At 47.1% G+C, this 27,628-nt stretch overlaps 1 protein-coding gene across 1 annotated transcript in view; it reads left to right on the top strand.

Annotated features, from left to right (window-relative positions):
• The window catches only part of CIT (citron rho-interacting serine/threonine kinase), a gene marked incomplete at both ends in the record, with an annotated part of 147,748 nt that overhangs the window by 21,352 nt on the left and 98,768 nt on the right, over nt 1–27,628 (top strand). The window contains 4 exons of the mRNA XM_080940451.1: nt 4,287–4,429; nt 6,251–6,341; nt 14,527–14,730; nt 15,950–16,103. Coding sequence (XP_080796577.1) covers nt 4,287–4,429; nt 6,251–6,341; nt 14,527–14,730; nt 15,950–16,103 — 592 coding nt within the window. The remainder of the gene's footprint in view (nt 1–4,286; nt 4,430–6,250; nt 6,342–14,526; nt 14,731–15,949; nt 16,104–27,628) is intronic.

Here is a 27,628-nt window from a genome sequence, read left to right as displayed (position 1 = left end):
TACTCACTGAAAAAAAAGTAAGCAGAAGTGATGGGTGTATTAAAGCCAAGGTCTGTTCAAGGGCAGGCTGCTGCGGAAACTTTAGGATTAGGAAACTGAATCGGTTCTGCAGCCTCATCAATAACGGTCCCGGTGCAGTGCTGGGTGAGCTGCCTGGGAGCCAACCCTTAAATATGCATTTCCCAGGCATGTGGGATGGCTGGTCCTGCAGTACTCGGGACCCCAAGGTCAATCCCTGGGAACCATGTGAAGTGGGGAGCCGAGAACTGACTGCAGAGTCTCCTCTGACCTCTGACCTCTGTATGCACACTTGCCCTTTTCCCAGTTAATAATAAGTACAGTAAGGAATAGTTTGGGAAGGCACATTCTTCACATGACTGGATGTGGAAATGTACTCAGGAGGCCGGGGCAGGAGGATTGCAAGTATGAAGTCAAGAGTGAGACCTTGTCTCTAACAATGCAGCTTCCTGAGCACCAGTGCCTGAGTTTATTTGCTCGGTGAGCGGTTGAAATGGAAAGGAGAAACACTCTCACATCCTGGTTTTTCTTATTGCCTTCATAAATAAGCCTCATTTAATTTTCTTCTTCTGGTTTGGTTTTCTTTTTTCTTTTTTTGTAAAGATTTATTTTATGTATGAGTACACTGTAGTTGTCCTCAGACACACCAGAAGCGGGCATCCGATCCCATTACAGATGGTTGTGAGCCAACATGTGGTTGCTGGGAATTGAACTCAGGACCTCTGGAAGAGCAGTCAGTGCTTTTAACCGCTGAGCCATCTCTCCAGCCCTGGTTTGGTTTTCAAGGCAGGAGGATTTCTCCATGTAGCCTGGGTTGTCCCGGAAGTCTCCTATAGACCAGGCTGGTCTTGAACTCACTGAGATCCCGCCTGCCTCTGCCTCCACGGACTGGGATCCGAGGAGAGCATCACCGCTTACTGGCAGTTATTTTAATTCTTCTGCATCCTTCTGAGTGCCCTCCTGTGAAGACACAGGAGTGCTTTTTTCCGTCTTCCGCTTCTCCGTTTTCATTCCTGATATTTTAAACACTAGCACATAGTAGACCTTCAGATATTATGGATGAAAGTGGCTTTTTAAAATAAAATCAACGCGTTTACTTGGAATGTGTGTGCGAACTCTGACACATCTGTGGAGGTCAGAGGACAGGAGTAGTTTTCTGCCATGTGAGTCTCGGGGACCAATCTCAGGTTGTCAGACTTGTTGGAGAGTGTCTACCTGTGGAGCCACCTCTGTCTCATGTCACAGTTCTTTTCAAAGCACTCCTCCTAGTGACCTTGATGGGCAAGCAGACTTGGAAAACCCTCTCTAGAGGATCTTCTGGGTTAGAAGCCGTATTGTGGTGTTAATGGGCAGATCCATCTCATCTCTTCAAAGATGAGCAGCAAAAGTTGGGGTCCGCCAACCAGGCACTGCGTGTGGGTTCTAGCACATTGTAGGTGTGAATTTGTTCATTGGTTTATAGTGATCTCTGGGTCACAGCCTGATTTGAAGACTCTCAGTTTGTGACATTTGATTAGGACTTTGGTATCCTCTTGGCTTGGTGCCACCTTTCACAGTCCCAAGGAGTTTCTGAAAGACCCCAAATCCTGATCCGTTCTCATTTCTTTAAGTTCAGCGGCTTGGTAACTGGTTAAATCTGGGTTGCATTTCACACACACTGTCTCTCCCAAGAACACCATGTATTCCAAGTGCGGCCTTTATTCTGTAGTGTATGGGCAGTGGCTAATGTCTCCATCCTCACAGCAGCTCCACAGCAGTTCTGACGATGTACACGAGACTCTGCTAAATGGAGATTGTGTTGGTTTTTGAGGTTTGATTAGGCTCTGATAAAGAGTCATCCTATCCAAATGCTTGTCATTTAAGGCGTCTGTTTTGGCCGGTGTCACGGAGCGTACGGTCTAGCAGCTGTTGTAATATTTGTGGCTTGTTTTCCCAATCAATTCTGGCTTCTGAAGACAGGGGGAGGTTGTTGGACCCTCAGAAAAGACGAATCTAGTTTGGATGGATATCTTGCAGAGAAGAGCAGTAAACTTGTGTCATTTCCCCTTTGTGAGATGCTGATTTTCTGGAAATTCTTGCTGGTTTTACCAAGTAGAATCTTCAAGAACTGACACTAAATTCTAAGTAGCAGTCGGCATGTGAGCTCACCAAAGTTGCCGAACTTTTGACTTTCTCAGGCTTGGACTTAGAAGCCATTCTGGTTCTCACAGAATAGAGCCCGAAGGTCTGTGACATTGGCATGTCACCACAGATATTTATTGTTCTTATTTAAAGCCATCTGTGTTCCCAAGTACTAGTGTGTCTGATATTATCTGTGAATTTCCTCTTGCTGCTTAAGACCCTCTTAATGGCAGTATATATTTAAAGCAGACTTAGAAATTAGCATTCACCCACATTCCCATGCCTGTAGAGAACCAGGTTGGGATGAGTGGGTGAGTTACAGCAAGCCAGGTGGCTCCTGTGGGCTCCTGTGGGCCTGAGGTGAGGAGCTGACGTCACTGCCGTCGGCTGTGAGTTTGGAGGAAATAGTTGTACCCATTCTAGGTGTCATACTTCTTGTTGGTGAGCCATTCTGCTCTTAGCAACTGTGGCACAAAATGGTATCTTGCCTTCCCAGGGCAGTTGTCCTGTGTGTGCAGCGCGAAAGAAGCCCTTCCCTCATTACTGTTGACTAAATACTTGGCAAGAAGAAGCCGCAAGGAGGAAGGCTTTACTGCTGCTTTATGGTTGGTCATGGGGAAGGCATGGCAGCGGGACTGTGAGGGTTGCTCACATTGTGCTCATGGTCAGGAATCCTGAGAAAAATGTAGGTGCTTACAGCCCAGGACCCCAGCCCGTGGAGCGGTGCTGCCCACGTTGAGGGTGGGTCTTTCTTGTCCAGACCTTCACAGCTACCCCTCCCCTTGGGTGTTTCCATGGTGATCCTATGCGCAATCAAGTTGACAGTTAAGGTGAACATCACTGTGGATTTAGCTTTCTTGACAGAAGTGCATTGAAACGTGTCCTTTCTAGAGAGGATTGGACATAAACTGACGCTGGACAGCACTGCACATTAGAGCAAAGGTGAGAGAACCCCAGGGGAACTGCAGTGTAGTCAAGTGGGTCCTAGCTTCTCTGCGGCCAGATAGGAAGCCCAGAATGAGGGAGGGGAGGGAGGACTGGATCTCACGTTGGTGCCAGGCACTGAGCCAGGCTCTTTCAGGTCTTGCTCAATCCTCACAGTGTAGCAAGGCGATTAGTCTTATCTGGAGTTCTCAGAGGCCAACCATGAAAGGGTGAGCCGTGAAGTCACCAGGTGAGTCAGACCAAGCTAATTGGCCTCTAGGTCTTGCGGACTCAGGAAGGCCACACCTGATTGGAATCCAGAAAAGACAGCTGGTGTGTGCGTGGTGTTCACATTGGTGGTTTTCACTTCCTTGGGGTGTTTTCTAACCAAGCTTTTTAGCCGAGAGCTTGTGTATTCTGATTTATTTCTTACATACGTCAACAAATCAATTCTTTTTTCTGATTGAAGATGGAGGTTATTTTTTATCCTGTACAGAAGGTCACCTTCTGTGAGGTAGACAGCTTTACAGTAGTGTGAATCGCCAGAATCATGTGTCTTTAATATCCAAGTTATAGCCCATGATTTACAGGGATCATGATTTAGCCAGTCTCTTATGGATGGGAATTTGGATGATTTCCAAGTATATTTCTCCTGTTATAAACCATTCAGTAGAGAATCTATTTACTTATCTATCCTTTATCTATGCATTGTAAGTACCAATAAAGTAAATTGTTCAGAGTGGAATCGCTGGGCCAAAGGGTATATATTCACTATTAAATTTTTAATAAGAGACCATCAACTGCCTTCGGCACTGACTGTAAAAGGGGAAGATTGTATTGCATCTACCACAGGCCTCCTATAGTCGGCTCTGTGCTGAGGGGAATGCAAAACGAATGTTAGCGAGTTTGTTTCCCTCCAGGAATATTCGTCTGTTGCAGAGTGCCCCATCGGAGGGAGGGCGTGTCTAGGGTGTCAACCTGGGTGGGTGTCTACATTGGTTTCTGAGGTTTGCCTTGCAAGCATCATGCATGATGGCATTTGTGGACGCCCTCTCTGTTCTCTGGGGTCACGTATGCAATTTCTGTAGGGCAGAGGCCTTAGGCTGTGTCTTAGAATATGTCTCACACATCTTCGTCGCCTCATAGAGGGGTCGTGATTATATTGTCTGATGTTTGTTTAATGGGGTGTGTAAAAAAATCAATAACTTTGTCACTCCCTGCAGGTCATGGAGTATCAGCCTGGAGGGGATTTGTTGTCACTTCTGAATAGATATGAAGACCAATTAGATGAGAACATGGTTCAGTTTTACCTCGCTGAACTGATTTTGGCTGTTCACAGCGTGCATCAGATGGGATACGTCCATCGGTAAGTGAGGCTCCCAGGAACAAATGCACGGCAAACTTCTCTGAATCATGTATGAGCTCCTGCATAGAAACGAGTGGCTGAGGAACTTCCGGGTCAGAAGACATCCTCATCTACTTTAGCCATCCTGGCCTGTGATTGGCTCATGGCTCTCCAAAATGGCCTGCATTGTATCTTAGCACATTCATTCCACCACAGTCCTGGCTGTCACATGCAGCCAGGCAGGAGCAGGAACCCTTTCTATGGGCTCTTTGGGAGAGGGACTGGCTCATAGGAGATGGTGATTAACAAGACCAGCCCACCAGCACTGCCTCACTGGACCAAGTGCTCATCTAGTCACTGAGAAAGGACCATTCTGACTCACTGACTTGTGGGTTTCCTTGGTCCGTTTGTCCTGTTGCTTTGGGCGTATGGCAGAAAGAAGCCTGTGTTAGATCAACGCACCCGCTCTATGGCTGAGAAGCACAGACAGGAGGAGGCGGTCCCACAGATGATTCGGATCTGAAATTTTCCTTCAGGGCTCCTGTATCCTGGTTGCCTGCCGTGATGCTTGAAGTGATGGGGTCATGAGGTCTCTGACTTCATTAATGGGTTGATTTACTGAGGGACTCATACTTGGGTGTAACCTTGGGATTTTCCACCTGAGTTCCCCAAAATAATGACTCTGAGACTTCTTATAGAAGAGTAAATGCATAGCCTAGTAGCTTTGGTCCGTTTCTGCCAGCTCATAACTTGGTTATCCTGTTTAAACTAGTTTAAGCCATGCCATGTGGCTAGTTACCTGTCCTAGGTTCACATGACTATCTGTATCAGTGTTGGGGCAAAACATGACTGTTTCCCAGAATCCCCCCCCCCCCATGGATGTTCCACCCTCCCATCCTGCCTCAGCTCATTGGCCGTGGGCTTTTTATTGACAGGTGGTGCTTCCACATAGTACACAAAGATTCTTAAAACATTTTGACATTGTGGGGAAGTTCTGGTAACTGGGAGATGGGGCTGGTTGAGGAAGTAAATCCCTGAAGGGTGCCTTTGACATATATATCTTGTCCCTATTCTGGTTACTCTCTGTTTTCTGTTCACAAAGTGAGTTGCTTTGCTTGGCTCGGTAACAGTCCTGATACAGTGATGCTCTGCCCGCATCAGGTTCAGAGCAGAAACCTCTGAGCAGGGTGTAAAAGGCAAAATTTTTCTTTCTTGAAGTGTTTTTCTCATTGATGACGAGTGTGTAAACCAGAAGGCAGGTCTCAGTAACCCGACGATTCCCCACTCTGTGCCACCTCTTACGGAATCCACCATCACCAAGATCAGTGTCTTGTGACACCGGGATTCAATCCTGCGACACGTGGGCATTCGGAGGGCAGGTCCACACTGCAGCATGCTTCTGCCTGCATTTAGTAAGTTGCTAAGATGCTCTGCGGAAGGTCTCTTCACACCTTCAGGTGTTTGATTTTCACGTATACCTCAGAATGGTAATTTTCATGTACACACACATACACACACACAGTGGGGATACAAAATATGGGATAAAGACTTCCGTTTGTGAACCACATGAGCTTGAGTTCTTTGGGTGTTTTTGGTCTTGGTGTCTGCGGTGTGAGATTGTGAGCATCCGGTGGAGACAAAGCCGCCGGACAACATTTACTTGCTTTCTTCTCCTCCTCCCTTTAAAACGTCGGTTCTCAGGACGGGTGCTAATCTCCGTCTCTGTTGGCAGGGAAGTCTGCCCGGCAGAGCACACGGGCTCAGGGTTCTGACTGCCGTGGGGCCGGCGGTGTGTAGCCGACACAAACACAGTACTAATGTACCGCCCTGACCTCCTCACAGGGACATCAAGCCGGAGAACATCCTCATCGACCGAACGGGACACATCAAGCTGGTGGACTTTGGATCAGCTGCTAAGATGAATTCAAATAAGGTGATTAGAAAGTGGGACGAAACAGCTCCGGGGTCAGGCATGCCAGAGAGAGTGCTGTGTCCTCATGGCGAGCGTGCTGTGTCCTCATGGCGAGCAGCACTTGGAGCCTCATCTGCCAGGCTTGACTTCTAGGGGGTGGGATGGGGTGGCGTGGGGTGGGGTGGGGTGGGGTGGACGCACAGAGATGTCTTCCGAGTCACTGCCCTTATGTTAATACCTGTCAGCACCCTGCCAACTCTGCGTGTTCCTACCTTATTCTTTAAAAGAAAGGAGAATGTTCATTTTGTTTTCTCTCACCTTATAGAGACTGTGTTCTGTTCCGTCACCTCGCTTTATTTTAAAGCATTTTCATGAAACGTGACCTTCTTTTCCTTAATTTCTCTCCATATACAGCAGAATTGAAACCAGTCACTAGCTCTAGAGACTTGGAATTAAATGTCCTGAGGTGTCAAGATGTTGATGTTCAAAGTATCATCTTCAAGTCTTGGGCCTTTGGAAAAGTTAAGTCATGTTACACATGCTAATTAGAGAGCCGTGGAGGCCACCGAGATCAAGGCAGGCCGTTTTCAAGGAAGATGACAAAATTAAAAAGACGAAGAGTTAAGACTCCTCTAATAAAGTTGGCTCATATTGGAATGTGAATTGGAGGTTGGCTGCGTAGGAAGGACAGGTCTGAGGGAAAAGCTGCCTTAGGCTTTGAGTCTGAGCCGCTCAGTGACTGCAGCAAATCCTCCCTCTAGAAGATGGAGATTCTACTTAACATGCATAAGACCGGAGGCTGGAGAGACTGCTCTTCAGAGCACCTCCAGGTCTGAGACTTAAGTCCTTTATATGAAGGACAATATGTAAAATTACTTTTTCATCCCAGATTCCTCTGGGAAAGGTGGATATTATTAGGTTGATATTAGGAAAAGGCTCAGAGCCGTGTTAACTCTGTGCACTTTGGAGTCTGCCCTGTGTGTTCTGCCGCCTGAGAACTCTTTAGGTAACTTACTCAGCATTAGGCTGCTGGGAAAACATCCTCCATGCTGCTCAAACCCAGCTTCACTTTCCTTTGATTTTAAGGTTCTGTTCTTTTAAAAAAGCTTCATAATAATAACTATTATTTTAAATTATTAGTATTGGGTTTTTGAGACAGGGCTTCTCTATGTAGCCCTCGCTGTTGTAAAACTCACCTTGTAGACCAGGCTGACCAGTAACCCAGGGATCCCCCTGCCTCTGCCTACCCAGTGCTGGGATTAGAGGTGTACACCATCACTGCCTAGCATTATTATTAGTATTATTATTATTTAATTTGGGCATGCATATGTGCACGTTTGTGTGTTTGTGTCTGTGTCTGTGTGTGTGAATATGTACCACATGTGTGCAAGCCTGAGAAGGCCAGAAGAGGGCGACAGAGCCCCCAAAGCTAAGATTCTCCATCCCATATTCTCTGAGAATACTGTCAAACACTCAGACTTGGTGTCTTTAGTTAGACACACACACACACACACACACACACACACACACACACACCAAATAAATGAAAAAATATAATACAAAATGTTTAAAAATATTGTAAAATCAAATAATTTTATGTTTTAAGTTTCAAAATAAATAGCATTAAGGATATTTGCAAATAAAAACCACAAGGAGATATTTTATCTCATAAGCTTTTAAATCCATGGATACTATATATTTTTTAAAAAGGGTGTTGAGGGTATAGCTCAGTGGTAGAGGATACACTTTCTGTGGGTGAGGCCCTGAGACCCACTCTTGACACCCCTCCTCCCTTCCTACCCCAAGTACGAATGACTCAGGAATAGATGAGAGAGTGTGAATGTTGAATTTAGTGCAGAAACGCACAGGGAGCAGATTAAATATTCCTAGGATTTAGAAACTCACAAACTGTATTAGCGACATTAATAAACTGATGTGCTTGAAAAAAAATTACAGGACAGGTTTATAGCCTGACAGTAAATCCTTGACCATTGGGGTCTGGGTCTGGATAATTCTTTGTTGTGGGATCTGCGCTGTGTGTCATCAGATGTCTAGCTAAGTTCCTGATCTCTCCTCACTTTATCTTCCCGCCCCTCTGATATAACATTCCAGATGTCTTCAGCTCTCCTGGTGTATCCTGGAGTGGAGGCAAGAAAACCGTGTGTGTGTGTGTGTGTGTGTGTGTGTGTGTGTGTGTGTGTGTGTAAGATGTATGTGTATGTACAAGTGTGTGGGTATTTGATGTGTGAAGCATGTATGTGTATGTGTGTGGGTGTGCATGTATGTATGACTGTGCATGCATATATAGATGAGTGTGTGTGTTCATGCATACATGTTTGTGTGTGTATGTGTGTGCACGCGTGCATATGTGGCACTGAGAATAACTCCCAGCACCAGTCCTGGAGTTGCACCTTGTCTGATTTGGGAATCACTTTGTTGTCACTTGTCTATATGGCAGGGTGGCTGGCCTGGGGGTTCCTGGGGAGTCTTCTGTGTCCCCGTGTGTCTCGACAGGTGTGCTGGAAGGATAGAAGTGCCACTGTGCTTGGCTTTCCGTGGATTCTGGCCCTAGAATTCAGTTCTCCTGGCTCACACTGTAAATGCTTTTCCCACCGAGCCAGCTCCCCAGCCCCGTTAGCAGTGTTTTAAATGTAAAGGTCTTTTTATCATAGAAGAAGAGCAGTTTAGATTCTAGATCATGTGGATTTATCGATGAGAAATTATTTTTGTCTCTGATTAATGGCGGGCAGAGAGCTGAACGTGTTCATATTGGAAGGTAGTTATAGGCCTGATGTAGGTTCGGCTTTTTGTATTACAGCTATCCTATAAAAATACAGTCTGGGCTGGGGAGATGACTCTTGGTAAAGCGCTGTCTTGTGAGCAGGACCTGAGTTCAGCCCCACTTGAGATGGTCAGGCGTGAGTGTGCTCATGGAATCGCAGAGCTGGGAAGCCCGGGACAGATGCCCCTCTGAGTTGGTTGGTTAGCTCGCCAACAGAAGGGGAAGGCTGGCAAGATGGCTCAGCAGGTTAAAGGTGTTTGCTGCCAAGTCTCACAACTTGAGTTCTATACTCAGGAACGGCTTGCAGAAAGCAGAGTACTGATATCTTCAAGTTGTCCTATGATCTCCACATGCTTGTGGTGGTGGTGGTGGTGGTGGTGTGTGTGTGTGTGTGTGTGAAGACATTAAGGTAGAAAGTGAGGAGGACACCCAGCTTGTGGCCTCTCTTCACATATGCACACGTGTGTCCCCTAGTTCACATGTGCTGAACTTCCTGCACACCACCCGTAAGTCCACGGATCTCTGTTCATTTCCAGATGTCCTGTTCTGTGGGTGGTTTCGAGTCTTACAGGAGTTGATTCTCCAGCTCCCATTGTCCTTTCAAGCTTCTCACAGAAGGCAGCTTTCGTGCACTTTACCTAAGTCAACAGGGCCATGAGCCTAGTGACCTCAGGGCCCTCTGTGTTACTTAGGGACACTTTCCTTATTGGAATCTCAGACAGGGGCCGACAGCTAGTGTGTCTCTTCTGGCTCTCAGGAAACCAGTTGTAAAGGGTTTGTAAATAAACTAGAGTTTGTGTTGTAGTCAGTTCTCCAGAAGCTGGAAACCTAGAGGCAAAAATTCTTTTCACACTTCTGTAGGAGCAAAACTTCTTCCATTCCTGTTGTTTCCCTATTCCCCATATCCCTATTTATAGACAGAAGTGTGCAGATAGCATAGAAATCACTCCTGTGGCTCCCCCTTCACCCCCTCTCTCAGGCCCACACTTTGGGGGGTGTAGGTTTTCCCAGCCCCAAAGCTAGAAATTAGAGAGAAATTGATACACACTTCTGCAGGTGTGTATATATGTGTGTACATGTGCGCGCGCGCGCGCGTGTGTGTGTGTGTGTGTGTGTGTGTGTGTGTGTGTATACATGTGCACGTGTGTGTGTGTGTGTATGTGTGTGTTTGGGTAGGGGGGTGCTACTGTTTACATAGTTTCACATCCTGGCTATTTATGGCAGTGGTTTGAGAGAAAGAAAATAGTTTCTTCCCGTATTTTGTTTTAAAAATCTATTTTAAAATTGTGTGTGTGCCTATGTGCGTATGCTATTGCAGTCCCCACAGAGTCCAGGAGGAGGCGTCTAATTCCCCCATCCCCCAGGATAGGTTACAGGTGGTTGTGAGCCTCCTGCTGTGGGTGTTAGAAGTCCCCTGGGTCCTCTGTGAGATGAGCATGTGTTCTTTTGTTTTGTTTTGTTTCTTAAGACAGGGTTTCTCTGTGTACCCCTGAGTGTCCTGGAACTATAGACCCAGTCTGGCCGCAAGCTCAGAGCTCCAGCTGCCTGTTTCTTTAGTGCTGGGATTAAACGTGTGTTCCACCTCAGTGCCCAGCTTCAGCAGGCTTTCTTAGACACAAAACTGTCACTCCGGCTGTTCCATTTTGTTTTTAAAAGAATCTGCTGAGTTTCCAGATGAACTCTGCTGGTCACTCATCCCTTGCTGCCTTTCCCTCTCCTGCTCTTCTGTCTCTGTTGGACTGGTTTTATTTTCTCTGTCAGCAGAGTAAGAATTAAAGTTGAACAATACCTGGGTCCCATCAGACAGTGCTCTTCCTAGGCAGCTGGAGTGGCTGGGACACTGTTTTAGGCAGGGTCTCTATTCCTGCACAAACATCATGACCAAGAAGCAAGTTGGGGGGCTGGAGAGATGGCTCAGTGGTTAAGAGCAGTGACCACTCTTACAGAGGTCGTGAGTTCAAATCCCAGCAACCACATGGTGGCTCAGAATCATCTATAATGAGAGCTGATGCTCTTTTCTGATGTGTCTGAAGACAGCTACAGTGTACTTACATATAATAAATAAATAAATATTTAAAAAAAAGAAGCAAGCTGGGGAGGAAAGGGTTTATTCAGCTTACACTTCCACATCGCTGTTCATCACCAAAGGAAGTCAGGACTGGAACTCAAGCAGGTCAGGAAGCAGGAGCTGATGCAGAGGCCATGGAGGGATGTTACTTAGTGGATTGCTCCCCATGGCTTGCTCAGCCTGCTTTCTTATAGAACCCAGGTCTACCAGCCCAGGGATGGCTCCACCCACAATGGGCTGGGCCCTCCCCCCTTGATCACTAGTTGAGAAAATGCCTTACAGCTGGATCTCATGGAGGCATTTCCTCAAGGGAGGCTCCTTTCTCTGTGATAACTCCAGCTTTCATCAAATTGATACACAAACCAGCCAGTAGTAGAGACACTTTCAGTATCTCACCCAGATTAGCTGCTGCATTAGAGGAGAGGAAGAGCTTGCGGCGAAGCCCTCATAATCACATGAGACCACGTGATGCTCGGATGGACGTCAGTGGCACTGGAAATTTGGTAATGAAAACCTTTGTCAACCACTAATGAGCACTGTGGCTGAAGTTGCATCAAGTGTGCACTAGTGGGAAGTTTTGCTTTCATAGCTTTTTAGCTCACATTGCTAATGGAATGGAGATAGTTATTAGGCAAGGCATAAATAATTAGGATATGTAAATATGTCTGTGCATTTCTATTCTGAGATAAGAGGAGTTTCGGGATTATCTGACTTCTTTGGTTATAAATGTGTTGACAACTTATACTCTTTGATTGTGTCACCTGGCCAAGGTCAGCTCTCTGGATGTGAACAAGAGACCCTGCCCTTCAGCTGCCAGCAAAGAGGGCAGAATATTCTGGAACATCCCACGTGGCAGTAAAATGGACTCTAACCCATGCAGATGATGTTCATTGAACAACGGCGTAGTCTGAGCTTTTGCAAGAGAATTAGGGGTTCAGTCGGTTAGGCTCAGGATGCTGACATCAGGGCCTTACCTAGGGCCTGCTCCTTTTGGGTTCTAGGTTAAGTCACATTGTGCGTCTGTCTAGACTCAGTGTTTCCTGTGTATCTTCACCGTTGCCTCCAGTACAGGCCTGTTTCTCATACAACCTGACTTTTGAGCATCCTCTAATGAGTCCTTGTAGTCAAAGGCTGTTGTCCAGAGACAGCTTCACACTGTGTCCTGTGCTGGAGGTCAGGCAAACCTCCGTCAGAGTCTGGACCTGAGGAAGTGGGCGATTTTACGGGAATCGTTTCTATAAATACATAAGGGATGGAATATGTAAGCTACAGGAATGTTCAGATATTCCTATTAAATATCCATGTGCAGAAGGAATGGGAACGTCTCAGCAAAGTCTTATATGACACACGTATGCACACCTTCATATACAAGTGAGGAGTGAGAGGGAATCTCACTCCTCAGGGAGGAGGATGGACACGTTTGAAGTCGTAGTTGAAAGAGCTTTCACCCCGTCCCCGGGGAAGGTGTACCAGCCCCAAACTTCCCGTTCCTCCCAAACTTCTGAAAGCAAAGCAAATTCTACACCACTCTCCTCCTCTCCCTCCTCCTCACCTTCCTCCTCCTCACCTTCTTCTTCCTCACCTTCTTCTTCCTCCTTGTCCTCTTTACCCTCTTTCTTTTCTTCAGCAGGTCTTGCTTTGCAAATCTTGGTTGGTCTAGAACATAACTCATATGTCACCAGGCCTGGTCTAAATCTCCTTTCTTGATGTAAAAAGCCCAACCTTAAGGGACTGTGGCCATAGTCCCCAGACCTTTGGGTTCTGTTGTGGGCACTTTTTATCCTTTAATAATGACCATCTAACTGCTGATCTAAGGGAAGTTCACAAATGCTGTGCTCCCAGGGTAGTGGTCAACACTGTTTCTGAAGTCGGCTGTCTCCACTTTGACGGGCAGGAGTAGAGACAGATGGATAGACAAGCGGGTAGACAGGTGTTCTCAGACCTTCACATTTCCTGCTCAGTAAAACTTGAAAAAACAGTTTTTGAAGATCAGAGGGGTTGTCTACTTGCTGAGTCCCCAGGGAGGGTCAGGGAGGCTGATTCTTTGATCAGCATCATTTCAGGAAATGAAGGCATTGAACAGTAAAACAGAAATTCTTAGGAGACGGGGACGGTCCCTGTAGTGGAATACGCGTGGCTCTATTGAAAGACTTCCAGCAGTGTCCTGGTCTGTCTTTGCCAAGGGCAGTGCTCGGGTGCTGGTGGGTTGGAGGGACCAGGTTTCCCAGCCGTGAGTGGACCATAGTAGGAGCAGTAGTTGGGAGTGAGGAAGGTAGTCTCATTGATGTACAGCCTGGGCGGGACTTACTCTTCACACTGCCCTGCAGGGGGGCTGAAGGAGGAACTGGATCCCCAGGCCTGTTCCCATTTTCCCCAGATTTGAAATGTCCGACTTGCTGTTTTGTGTTGCCAGCCAGCCTCTAGTTTCTCATGAATAGATTATTGGTCTTTTATCATAGATCCATGTTCAGGCTTTGTTCTCATTTCATTGTTCTCTCTCTTTCTCTGCAAGTGTGGCTTATGTGAGTGTGTGCACATATGTATGTGCATGGGCGTGGAGGCCAGAGGTCAACACAGGGTCTCTTCATCACTGAACCCAGGGTTTACTAGTTTTGCTGGCTTGGCTACGAGCAAGCCCCTGGGGGTCCCCTCATATGAGCCTCCCCAGTGTAGCCCCACATTCAGCTTTTTTATGTGGGTTTTGGGGATTTGAACTGAGGCCTCCACACTCGCATGGGAAGCACTTTCCCAACAGAGTCACCTCCCCAACCCCATTTTCCCACATCTACGTATATAGTTTTTACACTTTTAAGAAAAATTCTCTAATCTTTCTTTTAAACTGTCCAGTCTTTATCCCCCTCCCAGTCCACCCTCTGATTGTTCCTCACTGAATACCTTATCCCCCCCATCTCCAAGAGGATGTCCTCACAAACCCAACCCCACCCCATCAGACGGCCCAACTCCCTGAGGCTTTTATTCTTTTAATAGAAGTATAGGTTCTGTTGGGAATACAGCTCGGGCATGGAAGGGTCGTTTGCTTATCTCACAGGCCCTGGGTTCAGTCCTTCAGTACTGCCATGGAGTCCTGGCATATCCGTAGCTTGTACCGGGAAATCCACCTTAAGACAGTTTTGTTAGGAAACTATCATCCACAAACCCCGCTTGCCTTTGGGCTGTGTTGTACGCTCATTAATAAAGCGTTGGTGTTTCTTGACAGTGTGGTACTTAACACAAGGTTCAATGCCTGGGTGGGCAGTAATCTGTGGCCAATCGGCTTGGCGTCTGATGCTGGTGTTGGCGCCCACTGGAGGGTAATTGAGAGTGTGCCGTGTTCATTTCAATTTCTGACTTTCCAGGTGGATGCCAAACTCCCCATTGGGACCCCAGATTACATGGCTCCGGAAGTGTTGACCGTGATGAATGAGGACCGGAGGGGCACCTACGGCCTGGACTGTGACTGGTGGTCTGTCGGAGTGGTGGCTTATGAGATGGTTTACGGGAAGACCCCGTTCACAGAGGGAACCTCTGCCCGCACCTTCAACAACATCATGAACTTCCAGGTGAAGGGTCGTTAGAATTTGAAAGGATGCTGACACACAGAGCAGAGCAGCTTTGAGCTCTCTCTTCAGGGCCAGTCAGCATGTTAGGTTGTACCAAAGAGGAAACATGGCTGCCATCTTAGCTCCATCTTTTTATTGATTTCGAAATGCATCTTGACTTCACAGTTATTAAACGTGCGTAAGTGTGAGTCTTGGAGTCAGCCAGAGATAGTTCCTTAGCTCCCCCCCCCCTTTTTTTTTTTTTGCAAACAACAAGTATTTCACCTCACATGCTGGTGAGGAGACTCAGAGACAGCCTGGAGTGGCACAGGCTGTCTGATTCTGAAGCCGGGACAAAGTGAGCAGACACGTTAGGATTGTGGTCACATATGTCTGTGTACACACACAAGTATGTCTGGTGTAGAAGTAAACCACCCTCTAATAAGTATGCGTACACTCCGTTAAGCCCGCTTCTAAAGGCTCCAGCTTAAAGGAGTAAAGAGGCCTCATTACCTCGAATTCTGCTATCGCCCAATTTTCATTTCCCTGGAATGGTTGGTTCAGTGTTTTCTCTTTTAAATGTCCACTGTTACTGAGGCTTCTCTTGAGTTGAAATTTCTCTCTAGATAAGCCTTGGAGCTAATTTCCATCCTCCTCCTCAGTCTGTTCATCCCATAGCCCAGGTCATCAGCAGGGAGCCATCCCCACCTTCTGTCCTCACCATGCCTCAGAACCCACACAGCACATCCCAACACAAGTGGGTGGGTGGTGGCAGTTGGATCGGGGGTTCAAGGTCTCCCTCTTTGGCTACATTTTGAATTTGAGGCCAGCCTGAGCTATATGACCCCCGTTTCAAAAAACCAAGTGCAGAAAAGCGTGGCGTGCAGGGGAGCGAGCAGAAGGGCACGGCAGGCAGGGAGAGCCAGCGCGAGCTGCAGGGCTGCTGGGCTGAGAACAGCGCGAGATGTACAGGATCTGGAAATAGCTCATTGCTGACGGACAACAGAGAGAGGTGGGGAGCGAGCGAGCCAGGGAGAGCGATGCACAGGGCAAGTCACAAAAGGACCAGGCCGCTTATTTCCGGAGCATGCCTTTGGTCTAAAGTTAGGAGAGCACAAAACTTTATTTAAAAAAAAGAAGAAGAAAAGTACCGGCACGCGTGGGGGATCTCCCTCCCCGTTTCAGGGCATGGACCAAAGCACCGCTAAGGAAAATCTTTTTTATTTTCTTTTTTAAATAGCGGTTTTTGAAGTTCCCGGATGACCCCAAAGTTAGCAGTGAGCTCCTTGATCTGATTCAGAGTTTGCTGTGTGTCCAGAAAGAGAGACTGAAGTTTGAGGGTCTCTGCTGCCACCCTTTCTTTGCCAAAACTGACTGGAATAACATTAGGAACTGTAAGTAGACTGTGTTCCTTCCTTCAGCTGGGGTTCGGGACTGGGGACTCTGGCAAAGCTGTCTGAAACTGACATAAATAAGGCCTTTAATTATTTACAGCCACAGAAAGAGTTAACGATGCAGCTGTCTTTGATTAATAATCGTCTGCACAGAAGTGGCTTGTTTACCAGGCCCTGGCTCTCCACGGCCATCAGAAAGTTTCTAGGAGTTAGAGGCACCAAGTGGCAGAGGTCAAAGGTCGTCCCTGGGTCTGTCAATTTCTTCTAAGAGGAAACCCAACCTGGCTGCTTTATCTTCCTAATGGGGGAAAAAGAGGCAGAGGCCAGCACCGAGGCTGAGCTGGGGCCAAGGCTAGGATGAGACCATGCACACGTGCTGTGTCCATGAGGAGACCATGCACACGTGCTGTGTCCATGAGGAGATCATGCACACGTGCTGTGTCCATGAGGAGACCATGCACACGTGCTGTGTCCATGAGGAGACCATGCACACGTGCTGTGACCATGAGGAGACCATGCACACGTGCTGTGTCCATGAGGAGACCATGCACACGTGCTGTGTCCATGAGGAGACCATGCACACGTGCTGTGACCGTGAGGAGACCATGCACACGTGCTGTGCCCATGAGGAGACCATGCACACGTGCTGTGACCACGAGGAGACTATGCACTCGTGCTGTGGTGCTTCTCCCTGCTGAGAAGCATGTAGAACCTGGACCGCAGACATTCAGGGCCGAAGTCACACCTGACTGTATAAACAGTCCAAACCGAATCAGTTCATTAAGAACAAGAATCTGATTTACCATCAACAGCAGCCAGAAGCCTGTTCGTTTGTTTTTACAAATGAGTAATTTTGTTCTGAAGACTTGTGTGTGTATGTGTGTGTGTGTGTGTGTGTGTTGTTGATTGAAGGTGACCCCGTGACCTGGCCCAGTGATCAGCACAGAGTAAACTGTTGGCTGTCCTGTTGGGTGTGTTTATTTTATTTTTGGTGCTGATGACGCAGGGGAAGTGGAAGCTGTTTTTAGGTGTCAAGTCTGAGCTTCTAATTGGAGCTGTGATTACAGGTTGAAAGTCCCTAATCAAAAAAAAAAAAAGAAAAAAAAAAGAAAAAAAAAAAAGAAATACTCCAAAGTCTGTAAGTTTTGAGCACCAATATGATATCTCAAGTGTAAAATTCCCTCCTGAGTATACCCTCATGAGCATTTGTATTAAATACATAAAATTACCTCTGGCTATGTGTGTGAGACATACCTGAGATCTGTGCTCAGACGTGGCTCCCTATGTCTATAACATTTCTAGATATGAATATTATAATATCTAACATCTAATGTAAATATTCTAAAATCAGAGAAAAAAAATCTGTCCTGATTATTTATGATGAGGGACTGTGTTAACCTCTTATGCCTTCATCTTGACTTGTTCCTGTTGCTGCAGTAAGGTACACTGACCGAAGCAACTTCAGAGAGAAAGGGTCTACTCTGCTCACGGTTCAAGGGTACAGATCAGCTCAGTGGCAAAGTCAGTGGCAAGAGCTTGAAACAGGTGGCAACTTATATCCACAAGTGGGAAGCGGAGGGATGGCGGTTGCTGCTCAGCTCAGCTCCTCTCTCAGCTCTCACAGTCCAGGCTCCCACCCAGGGGATGGTGCCGCCCACAGTGGGCGGATCTTAACCACTTAAGTTAACACAAACAAGGTAACCTCCCACACAGTTGTCCCATTTCTTAGGCGAGTCTAGGTTTTGTCCAGCTGACCACAGTATTGCTGTTGGATCCCTAGTATTTTGAGCCAAAGGCTGTTTAGATTTTCTCTAACAACCTGCTGAGGTATTTCAGTAGACTATATTTCTATAGCACCTGCCTGACAGCTTTTCTTCTGTGTGCTGCTATGGTAAAATATTCAAGGAAAATCATCCTGATTGGAGTTAATGACCTTCAGAGGTTTCAGCCCCTGGCTTCTGTGCTCTGATGCTCTGGGCTTGTAGTGGCTTAGTGCTCGACGGTGTGAACACACAGTGTGAGGCTCATCTGCTTCATGGTGGGTGGGAAGGACCTGTACCCCAGGCCCAACCTATGAAGGTGCTACCGCCTTTCAGGAGTGCTACAGGTTGATGACCAAGCCTTCAACCCATGGCATAAGCCAAAGCATTGGATAGACACATTGGTTTATTTTTCTAAGATTCAGACAATTCCCTCCCAGTTTCCCAAGGTGAGACTTTTTAATCTGTGATATATTCTCATTCTCCCCATCAACCCTCGCTTGTGGCAAGATTTGATAGACTATCCTGTAGATGCTATTCAAGTCCTTAATCTTTCCTTGTCTTGCCTTTTTATCTCATCTTCTTGAACAAGCAATTAATGTTTTTATGCATGAGCTTGCTAATTATTCCTAATGACACATTTCCACTTAGGTGAGTTGGTGAATGGTGGTTAAATATCTGAGTAACTTTATTTTGTGTTTTGGTAGGACTTCATGTTGTTCTTGCCTTCCCAATAGGGAGGGGGTTAGTTCCAGGGGGACAATGCCCCTCCCTCTTGGATCCCCAAATCCGAGGCTGCCCAAGTTCTTATGTTTACAAAATGACACATCAGTTGCATATACTGGGCAAGCATCTTCCAGTCTACTTTCAGTCACGTCAGGATGGCCTGCCTCAACACCTGATACGGAGACATCCTGAATCGTCATTGTGATGTTTCATTTAGGGAATCAGGGACCAGAAACAGCAGTGGGAGGTGCTCAGGATAGACATGGTTTCCCCCCAGGACTTTTAAAGAAAGGTTTGATTTTACTTTCGTTCCGTGTATGTGTGACGATGGCAGGGTGTGCACATATGAGAGCTGTGGCCTTCGGAGGCCGTGGGGACTGGACAGCGGCACTCTTCCAGAGGACCAGAGCTTGGTTCCCAGCACGAATGCATGCATACAAACACAGAACCGTAAAGAGCTTGTTGACTTTTATTGACTGCCAGCTTCTGATGTATAGTAGCTCCAAAGACTCACAAGATAGGTTTGCTTAAAGAAATTCTTTTAATCTCAATCGTTCTTGCATTCTGTACTATCAGACTTGGAGAAGAGTTGCAGAGTAGATGCAGTAGCTCTGGGTCTTTTGCTTACTCGTCCCCAGCGTGGGTAGCTCGACCAGATCAGTGCTTCCCTCGTTAAAACTCAGACCAACTTTTTCTTACAATATTCCTACCTAAGCTTAGGCTTTTCTTGGATTTCGCCAGTTTTTACAATGCGGGTCCCTCCCATGGTGTTTGTTTCGATGTGTTGAGTTTGTCCCAGTTTTGGGTAGCTGAGCAGTGGCTGGAAACTTGGTTCTCTCTGAGGTACCTGCCTGGTGACCCCGACCATGCGGAGAGGTGCGTTATTCATCCGGTGCCTGCTAGCAGGCGTTTCTCCCTTTTCTTTGTAAGTTTTCAATCAGCTCGGGGCCTTGTGAATCAGAACACCACTGCACTTGAGATTTGAGCTGTTTTCTAACATAAATTACGCCTTTGTCCAGCTCTGTTTCTCGCCGACACATGTGGAGTGACTCTCATCAGCCCAGAGCCCTCGCAGTGCTCAGCTTCCCGAGTTCACGGTCAGCGCTTCAATGCCTCGTGATTCCCGGCCGCTGAACACTTCCGCTTCCCACAACAAGATATTGTCCCTTGATGAAAGCAGCATTAGCCTCTTTGCTGTCTCACCCCTAATTCTTCTTTTTCTTGTTGTAACCAATGGAAGGAAGTGCTGCTTAACACAGCAGGTAATAATCGTAGAAAACGCATTATCTCGAGAGGTGGTCCTTGCGGGATGCAGACGCGCAATTTAAGAAGGGTCCAGGCAGGTTGATTGACACCACCGGGGGTGGTGGTAGCAGAGGAGGGAAGACTCACTTCTGCTTTGCTTCAGGGGCAGGCAGAGCATCCTTGCCTTCCTAGAGTTGTCCTTGCTGCCCCTTGGAATTGTCATGGGCAATAACCCATGACCCAGGTACCTGAAAGTTCAGTTTTTATTCTTCTAGTAAGTCAGTGACTCTGCGAGGAGTTACTTTCACACTGGTGGGTGTTCAGGCACCCATCACTCAGATGTCTCCTTCCCAGCCTCATGCGACAGTGTGTTTCCCACCACTTATAATGGCATTATTTCAGGGCTGAGCTCCAAGTCTCAGTATGCACTCCTTAGCCCAGCAGCTGCCCTGGGCTGTGGGATGCCAGTGTTTCAGGTTCTTTTTAACCTGGCTTGTTTTCTCTAGAGTCCTGGGAGCCAGTCTGAGCTTCCACTTCCATACTTGGGGGTTTCCCAGCATCTCTCTACTCCTGTCAGTGGGAAGGTCTGCTGTCTGGCACTTCCCCAGAGCACGCCTTTTCAAGTGTTTTCCCCCCGACGGGACTGACACACTTACACCTTTTCCCCAAGGCCTCCGTGCCTCAAGGATGACAAAGACGTAAATGCAGGAGGTGACCGTGAAGTCTCTCCTTGAGCGTCTCTGGCGCGCGTCCTCGAGAGCCAGCATCGCGGGCTTTCAGTCCCGACACAGTTGTCTCAGTGTTCAACATGAAGCAGATTTTGCCAAATTCTTCTGATTTTCCAGGGCTGTTGCATTTGTTAGCAGAGAGTACATTTTGTTTTGATCCAGCCCCAGCGTTTCGGTAGCCCATGCTGATGGCTCACTGAGCTCTTTCCAAATAGGTCTTGCTTTTTCTGCTCCGATGACCCCGGGCAGGTGGGAGTTGAACTGTAAGAATCTGCTCAGGTGACCCACCTTTGGAATGGGTGGGTGCATCCAGCTGAAGAGGAGGTATGCATTGCCGAGGGATAGCCGTGTAGTGTCCTTTAAAATAGCAGACCTTTAGCAGTGTGGGCTGCATTTTTTTTTTAATCCCACCACAGATACTCTAATATGTCACGTGGTATTGCTTTGGGTTTTAGAGCCGTCTTATAGATGAGGATAATATTGTAAGCTGCTCAACATCACATGGAGAATGGATGTAGTTTTGAGTCCCATGAATTGTTAGACATAAGGTTTCCTGCCCTGTAGGTTCCTTCACTGCCTTACTGAATCACAGATGCCTGACCTTAAACAAAGCACAGACCGTTGACCTCGACCTGGAGACCCATCTCCACATGGAGTATCTGCCCTTGTGATCCTTCATGTCTCAGAGCTGACCTGGGAAAGGACATTGGATTGAGGTCACGCCTTAGGATCTGTAGCCCCAGAGGCATGGCACAGTCTGTCCTTTTAATTTAGGGCCATTGTTGGTTGTAGGGCTGCTGTGTGAACTGCAGTATGCCTCTCAGCATCCATGGCTTTCATCCACAGTGCCATTTAGCATCCCCCCTCTGTAGCTGTGAGACTCAAAAAAATGTCTCCAGACATTGCTCTTGGTCTCTTGAGGGGGGACTCGAGGGATACGGTTGTACCCCGTTGAGAATTTCATGACAAAGAAGAACATTCCAGTAATGTTAATTCCCCGGGATTGCTGCTGCTAATGAGCCCGCAACTGTTGCCAGAGGTCAGTAGGATGTTTCTGCTCGAATTGTGGATTTCTACTCAGATCCCATGGACAACAGCATTGTCACCGCCTGGGAGCTTGTTAGAGATGCAGAGACTCGTGCTAAGTCGGAAGCTGTGTTTTAATAAGATCCCTCGGTGATCCCTGTGCATATTAGGGTATACAAAGCTACCAGGGAGGAGAAAAATCAGATATGTCAGGCTTACATTTCTTCTTGCTCATCTTTGTGGGTCTTCCTTGTTTTGACTTGTAGGCTCAGGATGGGGAGAGAATGCTTTTTGGCTGAGGACTCCCAAGAGTGGATGTAACTGCTTAGAAATGTTGGCTTAATTTTAAACAATTTTCATTTATTTATTTACATGAGTGTGTGTGTGTGTGTTAGCATATTTGTGTATGTGTGTATGTGTGTGTATGTGTGTGTATGCATGTGAGCATATGTATGTATGTTTGAGAGTGTATGTTTGAGTGTGTGTATGTGAGCCATATGTGTTTATGTGTGTGGGTGTATATGGTGTATTTGTGTGAGTATATGTGTGTGGGTGTATATGTGTGTATCTGTGAGTATATGTGTGTGGGTGTGGTTTTGGGGGGTGCACACACGTGTCTTGGCGATATGAACATGGTGGACTTGTGGGAGTCGGTTCCCTCCTTTCAGCCTGTGAGGACTGGGAATCAAACTCAGGCCATCAACTTGGCAGCAAGCCCATTCACCTGCTTAGCCTGCTTACCAGCCTAAGAACTGTTGGATTTTTATGGTCTACTTTTGAGAAAAGTAATGCTCTTCTCTCAGATCGACTATACATCCTTCAAGATGGTGGCATAACCGCTTCTTCATTTGACAGCCGAGGGAATTTGCTTCTCTCTCTCAGTTCCCCCTTTACTGTTGTCTCCCTGTCAGTGAAGGATGGGCTAAGCATCCTTTGCGAGTTCCTCTTGGGCAAGCACCTACTTGTTGGAATGCTGAGCACCTACTATGTGCTAGGACTCTGCTAAGCACCTCACTGCCCCCTTTGCTCCTCTCCAGACTTGCAGTGAGTCATTTCCTTGAATGAACCCCACAGTATATAAGACGGGGGTCAAAGCCCTAGGTGAATCTCGTGGATCTCGGAGTTGTCGGTGCCGGCATGGAGCTTACGTTCTCCCAACTCCAGCCTTTTTACTTCTATCTCGTTTTGTTTGTGAAGGCTGATGGTTGTTTTGTGTTTTCAAGATAGGGTCTCGCCATGTAGTCTGTGCTGTCCTCAACTTTATGATCCTCCTGCCTCTGCCTCAGTGCTGGGATTGTAAGTGTGCACCACCATGCTGTCTAAAATACCACTAAGGAAACTTATCCCTTCAGGTTTTATTTCTTTTGAGACTGCTGGACTGGTAGAGACTTTGAGGAATACAAGGAGCTGGGACCACAGCTCAGCGGTTAGGAGCGCTGGTCGCTCTTGCAGAGGACCTGGGTTACGTTCCTGATGCTCAGAATGGTCCCTGACTTAACTTCAGTTCCAGGAGATCCACCTCCTCCTGCCTCCTTGGATATCAGGCATGCGTCTGACACACTTACATAAAATACATGCAGGCAAAACACACAAAATTAAAAAAATATCTAAAAAAAACCCTAAGTGATTGAGATAGTTGTAGTGTCAAAAATGTCTTCCATCGAGTTTCCAGTCCCTCCTTTTGAGTTTCTTGTTGAACTTTCTGGAATATTCTATGGTAATATAAAATACCATCACCTCCTGTCCTTCAGACCTCTGTCTTTGTTCTGCTTCTTAATAACATAGGTGTTCATACTGGCAGGCTGTTTTTGTGTATCATTGAGAAGAATGAGGCCGAGGCACTGTAAGACCCTACTTCTCCACTGTAAACAGCATTTGTCTCTTTCCCAAACAAGACTCCCTTATAGTGGCAACACCCGCCTTCTGTTTCTGTACTTGAGCACTCCGCCTGTAGCACAGTGCATTGTGTGGTGTGGTTACACACACACAGTTCCCATTGCCTGACCAGGTCTCTGGAAATGCTTTGTCTTGTCAGAGACTGTGAAGAGGATGCAGGTGAGCCTCTTTGTAGGCTTGGTGGATCCTGAAATGTGTCTGCCAGGCTAGTGGTCAGTGTAGGAACCAGAGGAAGCAGGGAAGAAGAACTGAGGCCCTGGGTACCAACAGCCAAGGGGAGGGTGGGTTGCTATAGAGCATCCAGGAACTTAACTAGGCAGAATTTGGCAAAGGAATGATGGAGAGACGCAGGCAGGACTTGGTAGCCTCTCAGGGAATATGCAGGGGAGATTTATGTGTCTCCTGGGCCTTTTCTGTTTTTACAGAGTAGATGATGAAGAAAAGAAAGAGGCTAAAAGGAGCTAACTGCTTATGAATTAGGATTATAGGCCTTTTCTCCTACAGTTTGGAGTTTGGAGGCCACATCTGGTAATATTAAAAGCATATATTCTACATTATAAATGTCGACAACTTATTCTAGAGAAGACGGCAGTGCTAAGATGCTGGAGTGTTGCGACCCGGGTAAAGGGTTTCTGGTTCAGGAAACAAAGCGCTGGTTCGGAGTCAAAACAAAGGAATCTCAGTCTACTGCTGAAGGAAGGGTGATCTGGGACTCCTGGCTTCTGGTGGGCTTAGCAAGAAAAGTCACACGAACCATTAAGGGAGTTGTGCTTCACGAAGGCTAGAGGTCTAGAAAGACTTGATCTCGAGGTCTTTCTAGATACTGACTTCTGGGGAATTTCCTTACTGTATTTCCCACCAATAAGGCCCCTTGTGACGTGATGGACCTTGTCTCCCTCTGAGGTGTGCCCCTCCACGGGTCTACTTTTTTCCTGTGCCCCGCAGCCCAAACCAGTGGTCCAGTCCAGATTTCAACTGATCAGTTCTAAATGAGATAAGAAGATGCTTTTCCGTGGAGAAGACAGGAGATGGGAATAGATTTGTTAGGCAACCCAGAAATTGGAGTCCCCCCCACCATTTAGCTCTTGCTTGCTGAAAACCCTTTTATAAACAAGCAGGCACGGAGATGATTTGGCCAGCGATTCAAAATTATATTAAACATCTGGGACTCTGTTCAGCAGCCAACTCTCCAATCAATTCTATGAAGAGTGTTGATTGCATTCATGTTCATTTTCTGAGGGTGAAGGTTGGCTAGAACCAAAGGGGACTGTTGGGGGAGTCACAGGAGATGACAGCCTAAGGACAAAGCAGGCAGCACAGGTGGTCTGTGGCTGAGGGGTTGGGAATGGTTTCCAGTGTGTTACTTCAGAGACAGTAACTGCGGCAGTGCTGTGCACCCTGGTGGTGGATACTCACCTGCAGCACTCATAGCTGGAGACCCGAGACAACCCTTCCTGACTTACAAAGGGACATGTACAAAAGATTGGCCCCTAGATGTGAGTGTTTACGGCTAATAAATCTGTCCTTCCTTCAGAAGACCACTAAACTTTGTTTCGTAGGTAGGTTGGCCTTGCCCCAGAGGCCTCTGGGAGCAAGGATAAGAGCCAGTTGGGCGAGAGCCTGCCAGGTCTGGATCTAGGCATGGAGAAGAGGAGGTGCTGAGGTGGGACCTTAAAGGCACGTAGTTCTACTTCCTAGTAAAATGGTCAGCGATCACTCAGCTCTGTGGCGTGCAGTGAGCTCCTTCCTCTTGGAAGGGCCGAGTGAGGAGGAAACTGTGTTTGTTTAATTCGTCTACCTTGTAGAAAGAAGGAGGCAGAGTAGTTCCTCCTTAGGTAGGAGATGACAGAGAAGAAAAGATGTCCCCTCCAGCAGTTGGACACAGCTTTGTTGAGGAATAAGAGACATACAAAGTCTCTTATATGCACACAGACATGACACTACCAGGCTTAAGAAGACAAACAAACCCACCACCCCCAAAACATATGAATTAGGATTCTAGGCCTTTTCTCCTCTAGCCCCGTGACTCTCCGTGACCATCCATGACCATCCCTGATCCTCTTTTTTTTGTTCCTCATTCTTCCTTTGTCCCTCGAACAGCAGAACTGACTCTGAGCGTGGTAGGAGTTTCTTCTCTGACTCTGAACTGTTCTCAAGCTTCTTCTGAGGCAAGGCCCACACACAGTTCACCGTGGCCCTGCCTTGTTGGGTTGGGGTCTGTTGTTTATTTCATCACCTTCCACTGGACGTTTGTGTTGCTCCTGAAATATGATTGTTCTTAATCACGTGGTCATCAGACACATGCATTCATTTCTTCCTCTGGTCTAAACAGGGATGGAATGGTCGCATTGAATGGTACACGTTTTACCTTTCAAAGAGGACACCAACCTTTTCCACAACAGTCACTCCATTTTACACCCTCAGCTACAGTGAGGGTGACTCCCTAGTGAGAGTTGCTAGTACTCTGAACAGTTAGACCCCGAGTCATTTGTACTTGGGATGCAGTCAGCCGTGGAGATAGGCTTAAGCTGTCTCCTCCATGAGCCCCATGTAAAGTTTTAGAAGTTTGGGGAGATGACGCTGTGGGTAAAGTACGTGCTTGAGCTTAGACCCCAATTTGATGTAGAAGACCAGACTTAGCATGCTCCTGTGATCCCAGTGCTGGGGAGGTAGCGACAGGCGGCTCACTGGAGTATGTGGGCCAGTTAGTCCAGTCAAATTGGTGAGCACCAGGATTAGTGATAGACTTTGCTTCAAAAACTAAGGTGGAGTGTAATTAAGGAAGATACTGGACATTGAAAACACCCCCCCACACACCTGTACCCACAATTACGTATACCCAATACAACATGCACATGGGATCTTCTGAACATTCATGTACGAGGTCTCTCTTTCTCTCACGTGCACACACGCTCAGTCATGACATTGACTTGGTAAAGAAACTATGCCATTACCCCTTAGAATGCACCCACGTTCTGGATCTGTCCCCTCACCGCAGCAGGGAGAGCGAGGTCTGGCGCTCACTCCTCTAGCAGCAAACAGTGAGAAGCACCGCAGTGTCTCAGAACACCGAACCATAAAAGCGTGCGAGCGCACACTGATGCCGGGAAGAAATGCCTGGTCACTCCTCAAGGAGCTGAGGCCCCACCTTCACTGTTCTGACATTGTTAACTCAGTGTCACCCCTCTTTCTCTTTGAGTGTATGTGGGGTAACCAAACATGATGCTCCAAGGAAACTAACCACCAAATCCAGAATGTGGGAAACTCTGCAAGGCTCCTCAGACAGATACATTCTTTTTCCTCTAAGAAGAGTATTTAGGTTAAAAGAGACATCAAACAAACTGGAACATGAACCCACTGGTTCCCGACTTAAATAAAAATTGAGCATAGGGTCAGGTGTGGGGTGGGCAGATTGTCAGGGTGGGTGTGGTAGAGGCCCCAAGCCTTGTGGTTTTTTTTATTTTTTTTCTTTAAGCATTTTAATAATTTATGTATGTGTGTTTGTGTATGTGCTCGATTGTGTGCATATGTGTATGCATGTGTGTGTGTGTGTGTGTGTGTGTGTGTGTGTGTCCCACGGTGTACATGTAGAGGTCAAAGGACAACTTTTGAGAGTTGGCTTACTTATTCATCCAGGAGCGGCCTGGGCATCACGTAGGGGTTTGACTTTCCTGTTGAGGCTCCTCACCTGGTGAACCTGGTTATGTCTAGGGCTGTGAAACAGCTCAGCAGGGTGAAACAATGTTCTCTGGGGCATACATGGTGGAAGGAGGAAACTGAGTCCTGAGAGTACTTCTGAGCCCCACCTCCTCACTGTCATGCACCCCACACATGCATGTGTTGCTTGGTACAGGGACAGCAACAACGGTGGCCATAGTTTGAAGAATTCTGATCTGTAGAGTTGTAGTTCTCACTTGGTAGTGAACACAGCAGTATTCAAGGCATTTTTGATAGGTTTGGGGTGCCTCTGGGTAGAGATCAAGGCTACGTGTAATTCTGCACACAGTGGGCGTGAGGTGTGTGGTCGGCAGACAAGCCAGGAGAGGGCAGGAGCTGCCAAGGCTGGTGCTGGGTGATGGACATCTTACTTGTTGGATATCTTAGGGCTTTATAAACATTTAAGAGTAAAAACACTTTAGCCAGG

The sequence above is a fragment of the Micromys minutus genome (assembly GCF_963924665.1).
Source record: "Micromys minutus genome assembly, chromosome: 29".
NCBI lineage: Eukaryota > Metazoa > Chordata > Mammalia > Rodentia > Muridae > Micromys > Micromys minutus.
Note: the sequence above shows the minus strand (reverse complement) of the source record. Positions and strands in the feature narration are given on the sequence as shown.